The sequence below is a fragment of the Carassius carassius genome, chromosome 16, assembly GCF_963082965.1.
Source record: "Carassius carassius chromosome 16, fCarCar2.1, whole genome shotgun sequence".
Classification (NCBI taxonomy): domain Eukaryota; kingdom Metazoa; phylum Chordata; class Actinopteri; order Cypriniformes; family Cyprinidae; genus Carassius; species Carassius carassius.
Genome location: NC_081770.1, coordinates 11,927,135 through 11,941,354, shown reverse-complemented (window position 1 = coordinate 11,941,354; position 14,220 = coordinate 11,927,135). Strand labels below are relative to the sequence as shown.

General features: G+C 37.2%; 2 protein-coding genes across 12 annotated transcripts in view; one reads left to right on the top strand and one right to left on the bottom strand.

Moving 5' to 3' along the window:
* LOC132159557 (balbiani ring protein 3-like) overlaps positions 1-14,220 on the bottom strand; it is a 286,577-nt gene that overhangs the window by 245,313 nt on the left and 27,044 nt on the right. The window lies entirely within an intron of this gene.
* LOC132159562 (uncharacterized) overlaps positions 1-14,220 on the top strand; it is a 92,036-nt gene that overhangs the window by 53,292 nt on the left and 24,524 nt on the right. Inside the window, exons 13-14 of one of the 11 annotated variants that reach the window (XM_059569111.1) lie at positions 12,974-13,118; positions 13,402-13,549. The exons of 7 other annotated variants lie outside the window; for them this stretch is intronic. In XM_059569111.1, the coding sequence (XP_059425094.1) occupies positions 12,974-13,118; positions 13,402-13,450 (194 nt within the window). In that variant the 3' untranslated portion in view covers positions 13,451-13,549. Of the gene's footprint in view, positions 1-11,388; positions 11,525-12,973; positions 13,119-13,401; positions 13,550-14,220 lie in introns of those variants that run through there. 3 more of the 11 variants (XR_009437870.1, XM_059569116.1, XM_059569119.1) reach the window with 3 other exon arrangements.

The following is a 14,220-nucleotide window of genomic DNA, read 5'->3' as shown; positions in this document are numbered from 1 at the left end:
CGCTCTCACGGTTCTTTGATGTCATACACCAATCATATGCTCAGTGCTGCTTCAAGTCTAACACAATCATTTACACATATTTACATCGCTTTGATCGTTCTCTGTAGATCCCTCTGTGTCACGCTACACGATTGGTCGATTATGTACAATGTTCTTTCATCGCTTTTGGCCCGACAGTGGAAACGCGGCTAATGGCTTAAGCATGCCATGACAACTTCAATGCCTATAGAAATGTAACTGAATCAAAATGTAACGAACTATGAGACATTATCACATTATTATTGTGGAATAGATGCATTACTTACAATTTAAAATAATAAAGGCATTTATCATGCTTAATATATAGCACATGCATATTTATTAAATAGTATCAAGGAGAGTTAATAGACCATTTATCTCTCTATTTATCCCTGCCTTTACAGCACACAACCACACACAATTTGGTGTTTGTTAGGGCAGTGCGAATACAACAGTATTTTCTAAATTATGCAGTCAAACATGACAGCCTTAAATGCTGTGAATCCATTAAGATATTTTATAAATCCTCATATGCTGTTTTTAGCACTAAAACCATTACCTTTTTTAGATGCTTAACTTACCAATGGCTAGATGTAGCCAGTGACCTAAACATTGCTGACAAGTTTTTAAGTGAGACAGACTTGGCGATGTCTGGATATCATATTGATCATCTTTATTGCAGACCCCACTCCTCGTCAGTGTTATGAACGGTGAGCCTCTTATATGGCTCAGATGTCCGGCTTGACCATAGCACGGAGGTAATGGCAAAAAATCTCATGTTCCTTTGATTGAGTTTTTTTTCTTCTGTTGAACATAAAAGATATTTTGAAGAATGTGGGAAGTCAAACAGTTGCTGGTCCATGGTGACTGGTTACCCACATTCTTCAAAATATCTTCTTTTGTGTTCAGCACAAGAAAAAAATTATTTTCGGTATGCAGGACAGTGAAGATACATTTTGAGGGGCAGTGGCCCAAACTAAAAAAGGGGGCTCAAGGAGGGTGGGTTCTTGTTAGTAAGAATTATCCAGTTGTTCAAATATACAATTAAAAGAGAATATAGCACACTCTGTAATAACTGACTTTATTGTAGATATTTTGATAAGAGTGGGCTCTCCCTCACTCTCTGAGCCTGCTTTTCATCTTCAATAGAAGTAGGGGAGAGTGGGGTAAGTTGAGCCAGTGGCAACTTCATCTTGGCAACTGTACACTTTTACTGTCATGTATTTTGGCACCACACGTCATTTCTGCCAGACTGTGAAAAGGAGAAACACACTGGGGGAATGGAAGGCTGTAGCCAGGGTTTGAAAATGATTGTGGTATGGGTGGGATTTGTGCTATAATAACCCTATCATTATATACACTATACACTGTGAAAGCGACCGACAGTAGATGTTTGTGATGTTTTCTCAGTTTTGGAGAAATTAGCATTGTTAAATTATGTCATATTACTTTAGGGTTAGGGGTATATTATTTTTATCAGTTTATCATTCACTGTTATAGTTTTCATTAATAATCATTGCTATATAGATAATAATCTTGTATAGTGCCCTTATGAATGATGTCAGCACGACTTTGTGAAAATGTACAGTAACTACAATATGAAATAACAAAGATTCAACATACAGTACTTGTTCAGATACATACAGATTTCTACACTAGTGTTATATGCTACTTTATTTTTAAAATGTAACTTTCTTTTACGTTTCTGACAGATAATGAAGTGTGTTTTATTTATTGATTGATTTATTGGTTCATTGATTTATTGATTTATTTTTGGGTTGGCCTCACCGAAAAGTATGTTGTATCTTGTCAATAACATGTTTGTGGGCTTTTTTGATTTCTAGCAGTTTAAGTTCTGGCAGTGTTGCCAGATATTGCTATGAAAACAAATAAAAATGAATGAATACAAATATATTTCCACCTATAGTCACTAATGGCCAACAAACCATCTGTTTAGTCAGTTTTTAGGAAGGCTACAACTTGTGCTGTAGTTGAACAACTTGGTGTTCAACGTATTGTTCAAGAAATGCTAACAATTAAATATCGAAATTTATTGAAACTTCATTTAGTTGGTTTTATGTTAAAGTTTTTAAGTTTTAACCATTTTTTTTGTTTATCAACTTTAAGAAAATTAATATGACTGTCTGTGAAAGAAAATCATTCAAATCATTTTTAAAATAGTATTTATTTACATGAGTTTGAATCAGATTTGATCAGATGGTCATTTCACACCCAGATGGAGCATCTTACCCACTGACTCGCCTCGGGTCAACTTACCCCGAACCCAGGGCAAACTGAGCCATGAGAACACTTTTTTTCATTTTTTTATTTAATTTTTATTTTTTTATAAGAAGCCATATTTTTAGAGTCCTTTGTCATAGATATATTCTGATCATTTAAAATTATAGGAATACTTTCTTTCGGATAGGACAGATAATTTAATTGTACTTCTGCATCTTTTTTCCCTTATCTTGAGGACCACAATAGTAAAAAGTGGCTAATCATACTTTCCCCTTATGCAGTATGGTGGCCATATGCGGCATTCATACGTGACAAGTCACCGCCAGGATTTTCATATTTCCTAAAATATCCAGATTCTGGCTGTTTGCACTGTCCAGGTCGATCGTTGTGTGACATTCGTGACAGACGAGAAGACGGCTCCTTGTGCTTTCAAATCGCTCTCGCATGTTTGTTCGTTCGTTCGATTTGAAACGTCGCTGCGCTCTTTGGTGCCCCTTTTGATCATTGCTCAGCGATGGTTCAAGTCAACCGAATGAACAAACACGCAAGCATATTTGCATCGCTTTGATCGTTCCCTGTAGAACTCACCTTCTCACATGCAGAACCTACGTTTGGTCAATTATATACAATGAACATTTGTTGGCTTTTTTTCTTAAAGATTGTCATATTTAAAACTCATGAACGCATGTTTCTGCTTATAACACAGAACAGCACAAAACATAATGGGTTAGTCCAAAAATGCACGTTAAAAACAAATGAAAATTTATCAGAAACTTTTTTGTTTTATCAAATGTCCTTATGTAACCCCAATTGACCACCACACCTCGTTCTCGTTCCGAGAGAACACATGGGAGGCGGACGCACTGACAAGGAAGCTAAATGACTGCAGTGACTAGCGTCTAGGTGTCTCTTGAGATCAGGGGAGTGAGGTTTTACCTGCACAGCTCTTACTCGCTGCCACCATTACACTCATCCACCTAAACCTAACTCCCATCCGGGTCACGGCACCAATGTAATGCCTCTCTCCCTCATTCCAAACTTGAACGGAATCCATTGAAGAACTGACTTGAATCAAGTTTTTTTATTATATTATATTTATATATTGTGATATGGGATTAATAATAGCTTGCATCTCTGAGGGGACAAGACTGTAGTACAGTTATTGTATTATTTGTTTTGATAAGTCTTATTCTTTTATTATGGTTTAAAATTATTTGAAACTATATTTAGGTTTTTTACTGCACTTAGACACGTTTTTTTTTTTTTTTTTTTTGACTGAACACTGATCTCGTCCCCTAGTGACTAAACATGAAAACATATTTTCTGCAATGGCATTTTTTTTATTGTTTAGAGACCTATTCACTTTTATTTAAAAACCAGTTTTATAAACGACAAGTGCTGGTATAGCCTAGCCTACTCATATAGTTATAAGCTAAATGTTTTTTAATCGTCTATATAGGAACTTGAATTTTAAATTGACTAAATTCAAATTTGCAAACGTTGGCTGTTTATTGAGAAATGACTCAAAAACTGTAAACTTTATTATTATTATTATTATTTTCTGTGTCAGTTTGTGCAGGTTACATAATTAGGCTACTCCAGGGATGGTGACCAGTGAGGCCCTGTCCACACGGACACAGGTATTTTTATAACCGTGACTTTTTTTACGCGGTTCGGCCGTTCATCCACACGGAAACGCAGTTTCAGGCCACCGAAACCGAACATTTTTGAAAACTACAGCCAGGGTGAGCATTTTCAGAAACGCCGGTTGCAGTGTTGTCGTGTGGACAGTATAACCGGGGTTTTTGCCTTGCGACGTCAGAGTGTGCGCCGTTATCCGCTGTGTTTGACGTAAGATTGTGCGCCGCTGACTGCTTCTGATTGGCCAAGGTGACTTTACAATTTGGGTTATATCGCCGCCTGCAGGTGTGGCATGCTCTTGACAGCGCTTGATAGCGTGTTTTTGCGTTTTCATGTGAACGGGATTATTTTTTTTAAACGCAGGAGGAAAAACTCCGGTTATAAAAATACCCGTGTCCGTGTGGACTAGGCCTGAGTGTGTTTTGCTGTGTGTTTTGTTGAGAAGATGAAAGCTCGAGTGTGCTACTCGTTGATCGCTGTCTTGTTGTGTCTCTCTGTGTGCTTGAGCACAAAAGACGTCAAAAAATATGCCACATATGAGGTGAGTTCTTTTAACTTCATAAAAATGTGTATGTTGGTGTAGTTTAAATAAGTTTACATCTTAAATCATATGTTGTAATGTTAATATTTTTTTCCATTGTAAAGATCAATTTTGTTTACAGAAAATCCAAATGTTTTGTACCTTATCCATTTAACAACTCCATTCAATTTAGCATGCAAGCTATTTATAATGAAGTCATTAATGAAGTACTACCTTACAAGCCCCTTGGTCAAATAGTCTGATTGCATGCAGGTTTTTTTTTTTTTTTTTTTTTTGTGCATGAAACTGCTGTGCTTTAGCCTAGAAATCTAGACGCACCCTAGCGGCAGCAAAATGTATTTCGCAGCCTAGAGTACAGTCTAGCAGCTCTCAATACACCTTCTAGCAGCAAAACCCCAGATTGGGTCAGGCCAATCACGTCGTGTATAGAGCAGGCGGGGCGGGCTTAACATATGACGACAGAGTTGCGACGGCTGCCGCTTGAAAACAAAGAATGGTGGCTGCAGCTGTCGAACAACGATCTTTTGAATCGGCTTTGGCCGCGACTCTGGAGGACTTGGAGTTAAGTTTCTCTTTAAGAAAAGAGCGAAGAATGGCACTTTTAGAAAAGTCATTTTTAAAAAAGGAAGATGTGTTTGGAGTTTCTTCGTTGCTCTGATTGGTTGTAGCGCTATACTATTGCGTCCAGAGCCATAGAGAGAGAGTTGCGACAACGGAAGTTCGAAATGTTTGGTTGTCACGTGATCCATGTAGACTTCAGATAGTTCCAGGAAGTGCGTTGGCGGCCATTCAAACTGATAGTAGAGTGACAAAACTGCGATTTCTGGTAATAAGGAGTCAATAAATGCATTTATTTTATATATTTATACAACACACCGACATATGTATGTAGCATGAATATGTAGTTATAGCGATGTTGTTTTTTAAATATCAAATCAGGTCATTTTTGAGGATTAGTGTTCAATTAACTTACCGTTATTTTAAACTTATTTCAGGCTAACGTTAAGTTGTATAAACACTGGTTGCATTTGCCTTTTTACGTTACATATTGTTGTTTTTTTCACTGATCTCATGTTAACTGATGTCATATTGATGACTTTCGTATAGTACAGAGACAGATGGTGACAGATGATTTTCAGCTTGCACTGCACTATACTGTTAGCAGCAGTAATTAGCATTTTATGTAAATGTAAAATGAAGCTTATTGTTTACAATTCTTACAATTACATATATTAATATAATTATGTACTTATTCATATACACAATATATTCAGGCATACTCGTATACAAACATGTACACTGCCATTCAAAAGTAATGATGCTGAAAATTCAGCTTGGCATCACATGAGTACATTACATTTTAAAATAGAAAAGTTATTTTAAATTGTAATTATATATTACAAGATTACGTTTTCTTTGTATTTTTATTGAAATAAATGCAATTAACTATTTACAGCAATTCATGAATACATTTTTAATAAATTTAATAGCATTCGAAGCATTTTGTATGTGTCCTTTCTTTCATGTTGTCCTTGCATAGTTTCCACCATGGTTTGCTGTGCTGCATGGGGTGCTCCACTCGGTCAGAGGAAGGTGTGCAAATGTATGGCTTCCCCGCTGACATGGAGAGGAGAAAATAATGGTTGGCTCAAATCAGCAGCAGCAATCTAAATATAAATAAAAATTACAACAACAAAAAATTATGTAATTATACTTAAATTTATTTAAACCCAGGGAGCTGAGACATTGCAGGGAGTATCAGTGTTACCTATAACTGCATTTAATATGTGGGTAGACAAAAAAAAAAAACATTTTGTGGAAACTAAACTCAAGTCAATCTGCAGGCACATTTTGAGGAAAACCAATTTGTCATGACCAAAAAAATAAACAGTAGGCTGAGACCAGGTGCTATTCCGACAACCTTTTGTGGTCAAAAAGAGGAGTGCCCCTGCTCCACGATGCACCCCTAGACCTGTAAACATACAGCAAATCGCTGCTGATTACAGCTATATTATTTCAGGTGATACATATACAAGTACAACCTCATACTAGTTGAAGTAATATTTCTAATTTTGAAGTGATGTGATATTTTCAATATTTGAAATTAGCAATTCCATGTATTCTGCCTCTATCAGTTTCAAAGGTTGTGGAAAAAATGAATGAGGACACTTAGACAAGGGAAAGTGACAGTGAAGAAATAGAGGACATGGCTAGAGAGGAGAGACAGGGACAGCTGACACTACTCAGTCAGCCAGCAGCAAGTCAATCAGCATTCCAGTGAACCATCAGCCAGTTACCTGGGTCTATTTAAAAAATTAAAGAGACAAGAAAAAAAAAATCTAACAATGCAAAGGCAGCACTAAGAAAAATAAAGAATGAAAATGCAGCTTTAAAAAAAAACTCCTGACCTGCATCCTCACTGATGCTCCATCACAGAACAGTCCAGTGGCACACTAATCCTCCACCTACCAGCACCCACAGAATGTTACATTATGTTACTTTTATACACTAACAAGTTTAAGTATATAATACAGTAGTATTATAATATAGATAGGTTATATAATATAGACAGGTAATAGTCAATGAATCACAATGACTAAAAACACTCCACCCATGTTTTTGCAAACTCAATTCACTCTAAATTTATATCAATAGGGTGCATTTTATTATTAACGAATTTAATTATTTAATACATGTAAATAAGGAACAAACTTTAAAACCTCATTTTACCACTTCCAGTTACCGCTGTCACACGCGGTCAAACGTTAATATTGAACTAATAGGCAGTGTTGGGAAGGTTACTTTGGAAATGTAATAGGTTACAGATTAAAAGTTACCCTATTTAAAATGTAATAGTATTGTAACTTTTTTAATTACTTTAATAAAGTAATGTAACTAATTACTTTTGAGTACATTTTGATTACTTTTATAAACTTCTAATGAATGTTAATTTGCAACTGTTAATCATCTTCAACCATTTTACATCATGCAGGTTTAGAGCTCAATACTATCAGACTTTCACCATCCTTCATCACCTGAATTAAGATGATCACATTTGAACACATCCACCACACAATCAGACTTTAGTACTGCCTTTTACTTAGAGATTGATCTGAAGGTCAAAGCAGATTTAAAATCAAAAGAAATAGTTTATATATACTGTTTTTGAAACCAAATCTTTGCATAACTACAGGCATCTAACTGCATCTAACAATGGTTTGGGGAAAAAGTTAATAAAAAAATAAAAGCATATACATCAACTCAAATAAGGTTATCTAATAAGCATGTGTCCTATTTTGTGTACTAAACTCCTGAAACATTGGTGTCTTTTTGAAACACTGCTGTCTCTTTGTATATGATATGATGATAGTTTCTCAAAATAAGTAAAAAATGCTCATGAGCAGGGCCGGCCCTGACCAATTTGCTGCCCTAGGCAAGATTTTACCTGGTGCCCCATGCATCACAGCCCATTTCACCCTGTCATTGTGTTCATGATTTAGCATATATATATATATATATATATATATATATATATATATATATATATATATATATATATATATATATATATATATATATATATATATATATATATATATATATATATATATATATATATATATATATATATATATACACACACACACACACACACACACACACACACATTACAGCAGAACTGTTTCCAACACTCGTAATAAATCATCATATTAGAATGATTTCTAAAGGATCATGTGATAGACTGGATGTCACATGTGACACTGAAGAATGGAGTAATGATGCTGAAAATTCAGCTTTGCATCACAGAAATAAATGATAATTTAAAGTATAATAAATTGAAAACAAATTATTTTAAATTGTAATAATATGTCACAATATTACATTTTTTTCTGTATTTTTGATCAAATAAATGCAGGCTTGATGAGCAGAAGAAACTTCTTTCAAAAACATTAAAAATAGTAATGTTTCCAAACTTTTGGCCTGTACTGTATCCCCCCAAAACTGCACAACTGTAGAGTAAAACATTAATAAAAAAGTGATAATAAAAAATGCGTCTTAAAACTTACATGATTGTACAAAATCACAGTCTAGGGACTCAAAACAACTGCTAACATTAAGTTTAAGGCAAAAATAACTGCCATAAAATTCTTACTCCTATGCAATAAATTGTTCATTCACTACATCAATTTTCCTCAGTCTTTATCCTCTTCTCTTTGGCACTGTATCTATGCGCATTTATAATGTGTCATGTAAATTCGGCCTTCCGTCACAATCAGGAAACTTTCACCGTGTCTAGAACTGGCGCGAGCTGCCAGGCCCGTTTCTACGAGCTGTGTGTTAACAAAAGCAGTGCTGTCTACATTGGATGTGGCGTCGGGCACGCTACACCATAGACATGTATAGAAAGGCTTTTCTATACATGTCTATGCGCTACACAACAAATTACCAACAACTGATCGTGCGCGCGCTCTGTTTCTGACGCACTTCAAGCACTCGATGGGTGGGGGAAGATTGAAGAGCCGGACAATTTTTTTTTTTTTTGCTTTATTTGGTAGTATTTCGAATTGATGGTTTTTAAATAGTAGCCTATTATAAAAAAAAATATGTAAAAAAAAAAAAAAAAGAAATTCACTCGTTCACTCATTCTGGCGCCCCTATGAATGAGTGGCGCCCTTAGCATTTGCCTATACCGCCTATGCCGCGGGCCGGCCCTGCTCATGAAGTGATTTCCATGAGGGGCGGACTGGGAAAAAAATAGGCTGGGAAATCTCACACTCGTACACCCACAACCCATTCTGAAACATGGACAACCCTATTTTTTTTTGGACGTGACATGAAAAAATGTGAATCCTTAGGTTGGGGAACTTGCAACGTAATTAAGAGTTCTCTCCTGAACAGCACCTTCACTTCCATTATCCATCCATCTCTCTCATGACTTTAATACTGAAGATTTTTATTTGACTTTTACCATGTTTTGTAAGTGCAATCTAGTTTTTTGGCAAATGAATTACCACTTGAATTTATTTTTACTTCAAATTCCATAGTTAAACCACGGTTAGTGCCATACCATAGGCTACATTAATTTTCCTAAGGGTTGTGTTTTTGTATGCACTAGCTCCCCCTAAACCTATGATAAAATATGATGATTTGTCTGCTAACTTACTACTGTAACATTACAAAAGATAATAATGACGTCGTTTATACAGTATTTTGAGTGATTGCGAGCAATGTGCTGCTGCTGCTTGACTAAGTAAACAAAGACAAAACTACATTAGCATATTTACAGATGAAACTGACCTGCACCTGAAACCCTGAATAGAAGTGTCGCTTCTCTACTCCAGCTGTGCGCTTACACAGTTCACTCCGGTCTCTCTCTCTCGCATTGATTACTGATCCAAACCGTTCGGCGGAGGCGCAGAGAGCGCGCGAGCCCAACCATTGCCAGTCACGACTAACTGATTCATGATTTATTAGAGATTTAATTATCGAATGGCGGATTTGGAAATAATCGCTTTAGTATATTCGGCCTGCAATTATACAATAACAATATTAAAGTAGAAGGCCAAATCGTCTGCCAGGCCACCGGGAATAGTCCCGGTTCTCCCGATGTCCAGTCAGCGCCTGATTTCCACAGACACGCAGAACGTGCAGGATTCATATTCATTCTTTTTGCGGCTTAATATTCTCAGACATCAGTCCATATCGGGTTTTGATTCAAGTGTACTGACCTACTTTTGATTTATTCGTCCAAAATGTGGCATATTGCGTCCGCGTTATAGGCTGAATTCCATTTTTATGACTGGATTCTACGAATGTGTTTTCCGCGTCTCGGAGATTATGGGCCATATGTCTTAGTGCAATTTGGGAAAGAAATAAGCTGTATGTGGATGTGTGTAAATATTCAAATGTAATCCTCTTTGTAATCGCTACAATTTTCATAAGTAACTGTAATTTAATTACTCATTTTTTCTTAGTAACTGTAACTGATTACTGTTACATTTATTTTGTAATTAAATTACGTAACGCTGTTACATGTAACTAGTTACTCCCCAACACTGCTAATAGGCTATGTAACGTTAGCCAACTTTCCCCACCCAGAAAAAGTTTATAGACTCCTTTTCTCTAATTCCAAACACGATGGATGAAACTGAATTAAGAGAACAGATTTTACAATTAATAGGGTGTTCGTTACTAACTTTATTCAGCTAATGTTACAATCCTAGCCTAATCTGTTAGTTATCTGATAACATCCCTTAAATCTACTCATTTAATGAGTTATAATCTACAAGAATGTTTTAACTTACTGTTTATTGTTATTAAGATGTACTAATAATTTACAATCGTATTATTTAAACGTCTTACCTTTTAAAAGTGCGTCGCAAACGGTTTGTTCTGCTGCATCTCTACGGCACGGCATCGGTTTGCTGCTACTTCCGGGAACTATTGAGGGGCTCCACGAGCCGCCATTGCTGTAAAAAAAGCGTTCCATTGGAGTCAATGGAGTTGTCGCAACTCTCTCTCTATATGGCTCTGATTGCGTGCAGAGGGATTTTGAGAGACAGCCGTTTATCCCGCCCCTCGGAGTAAGCCTCGTCTATGGAGAGTTTCCAGACTAAACATCTTGATGTAAGTCTGGCTGGCCAGGCTAGCTGTGCTTGTGATGGTACACTAAAAAAGGGTGCCAAGTATCACAAAGTGTTACATTGGCTTGTAATCTGTGAGCCAATTTAAGTGCCATTTAGCACCTTTCTTTTAAATGCACTATACAGCACCTTCAATACCTCCATCTTCATTTTACTTGTACAATGACTGAATCACAGTGGAGAAGTTAATATTGCTGGCTACTGCATTTTTATATATATCTATTCAGTATTCTTCGAAATGAGAGGGCCTACTAGTAATGTTTAATGGTCTTTTTGATTACTTTTTTTTTTTTTTTAAATCAGCAAAGCCAGGAGTGTGTCCTGATGACAAAGACATGATAGGAGCGTGTTTCGAAGTGTTTTGGTGATCGTGAATGTCCAGACAATGAGAGATGCTGCAGCAATGGATGTGGACATCAGTGTATGCCTCCATATACAGGTATTAATATTATATTAATGTGTGGGTCTTTGTTTGTTTTGCATCTATAATCCGGGGTTTATGCCTCCTTCCTCATAATTTAAACTGAATCTGACGTCTCTCAGTATCTGAACTGTCTTGCTGTGTCCCACCCCGTTCTCCTCCGATTTAAGATGCGTTACTCCACTCTCATATGTTTGCTATGAATTTACTACAAGGGCAGAAGCTGTTTTTAATCACTTGTGCTTTACTGAGATCATAAAGTCTTGTGTGGGGGCCCTGGAATATTTCCTAAAAGTTGGGCCTTGGCGACAAAAAGGTTGAACCAGGTTTTGTTCAAATGCACTCTATTTTAAAGTCTTTTATTTACCATTTCCCCAACTAAACCAAGAGAACCTTTCAGGAACTATACATGGGTTTAATGGGGTCTTTGGGGTGGTTAAGGTGCTATAGCAGCACTGCCATAAAGAACCACTGAAGAACCATACTGTGCTTAACCGGTTCTTTTATACAGCCGTGCTATATAGAACCTCAACCACCCCAAAGAAGCGCTGAATAACCTTTAGTGTTTGTTATATTTCTTAAATTATATTAAGATATTAACCAGTGTCCTTTATTTTATATTATATTAGAAGTGTTCTGGTGACAGTAGCTGTCCAAACAATCAGAAATGCTGCAGCAATGGATGTGGACATCAGTGTATGGCTCCATATAGAGGCATTTATACATTAATGTGCGGTTCTCGTGGCCTAGTGGTTGGGGTTTGACTCCTAACACTAAGGATGTGGGTTCCAGTTTTAGGCTGGCAATACCACGACTTGGGTCTCCTTGAGCAAGGCACTGAACCCCCATCTGCTCCCCAGACACCGCAGCATAAATGGCTGCCCACTGTTCTGTGTGTGTGTGCACTTTGGATGGGTTAAATGAAGAGCACGAATTCTGAGTCTGGGTCACAAATCTAACACTGGACTTGTCTGTTACTCGTATAATGTCCTTTTTATAATGCGAGCAATCCAGAGAACTTCCCAGTCAGAAGGGCTGATTCAGCTCTATAGCACGAAGCTTATTCTCCGTCTATTAAACTGCATAGGCTCTGCAACTGTGCAGGTTGTGCACTATTCCATTATGGGCAGTGCCAATTCTGTACGGTCAAAACACGAAACATGGAGAATCTGGGTTTTTGTTTTTTTTTCCCAAAGTGCAGTGAGGAGTTTAGTAGCCTAATGAGTTGTGTATGTAACAGTAAAGCCAGGCGTGTGTCCAAAAAAACTCGCAGAATAAAAGGTGTTTGCGCTGAGTTGGGTTCTCATGATGGTGATTGTCCGAATGATGAGAAAATGCTACAGCAATGGATGTGGACATCGGTGTACGGCTCTACCTAAAGGTCTGCTATACTGATGCATTGGTCAGATTTTTTTTTTTCCCATTGCAGTTCTTCTGTGATCTGGTTTCCTTGTGTTTGTGTAACAGAAAAGCCAGGAGTATGTCCAATGACTTTGGCTGGAGTAAAAGGACCGTGTGAAGAGTTGTGTGTCAGTGACTTTGACTGTCCGGAAAAAAGAGAAGTGCTGCAGCTCTGTATTTGGAGGACGTATATGTACACCTGCATCTTAAGGTATTTGTTCTGTTGATTCTTGGGTCCCCAACACGCACACAGACACATTTTAATTTTTGAAGTGTCAAAGTAATTGAATTTGGACATTTTAATTGCATGGCTTTTAAACTAGATTTTGTAATACTTGGAATACATCTATCTCTAAAAGTTATGTTTGTGTTGCATGCATGGAGTTTTCTGTAGTGGGTTTGAATGCCTCTAAATGAACAGACTAATTCTGTGCTGTGAAGTCGGTCTCAAACCAAATGTGTGCTGAACTCTTCCATGATTAATGTCCTTCCAGACAGAAGTGTCCCAGCCACCTGTGGACATGCATGCAGAGAACATGCTAGTTTAACCACTGGGGGAAAAAGCCCTTTATTGCCCCCCAATGTTGTACTTAAGGTACTTTTTTGTTTTTTGTCTTCCTCAAATAAATCTGTTTAAAGGTCTATGTGTGCATTTGTGTGTTACTGCAAATAAGATTTCTTGGTCTGTGTACATAAACTGTACCTCAGCATTGGGAGTTTGACTTCCAGATCCCAGAATCCACTGAATTGACATTGAAGACTAATGCCACATTTACACATAGCCGGGTATTTAGAGAAATGAATACCCCCCCCCCCCCCTCCGTTTTCAAAAATAACATCGTGCACACAACATCGTTTTCAAAAAAGTTGTCGTTTACATCAACCCGCATAAATACGCCGTCGAGCGCCATCATAACTATGCCAAACCTATGGGTGGCAGTGTAGGGAGAAGGATAAAGCCATGCAAGCCAATCAGAATCCTCTTTATAGAGCGCAGAAAGTCATAACAGGAAACTCCTAATATGGGCAACAGCGTCAAGCTAACGCTGTATGAAAACAGTTGTTTTGACAAGAACTGAAACTTTATATAGGAAAAAGCGTTAAAATGAGTACCACCTTAACAGCATCCATAATCAAACAGTAACGTTACCCAAACAAACTCTAAAACATAGGGCGCTCGCATGACGTTAAGCATTTTCTGGCGCATAATGTGACGTTTGAGTTGACACGGCAACACATAACCGGCGTTTTCAGAAATCTCCACTTTGGCCGGAGTTTTTAGAAATAATCGTTTTCAGGGATTAAAAACTGCG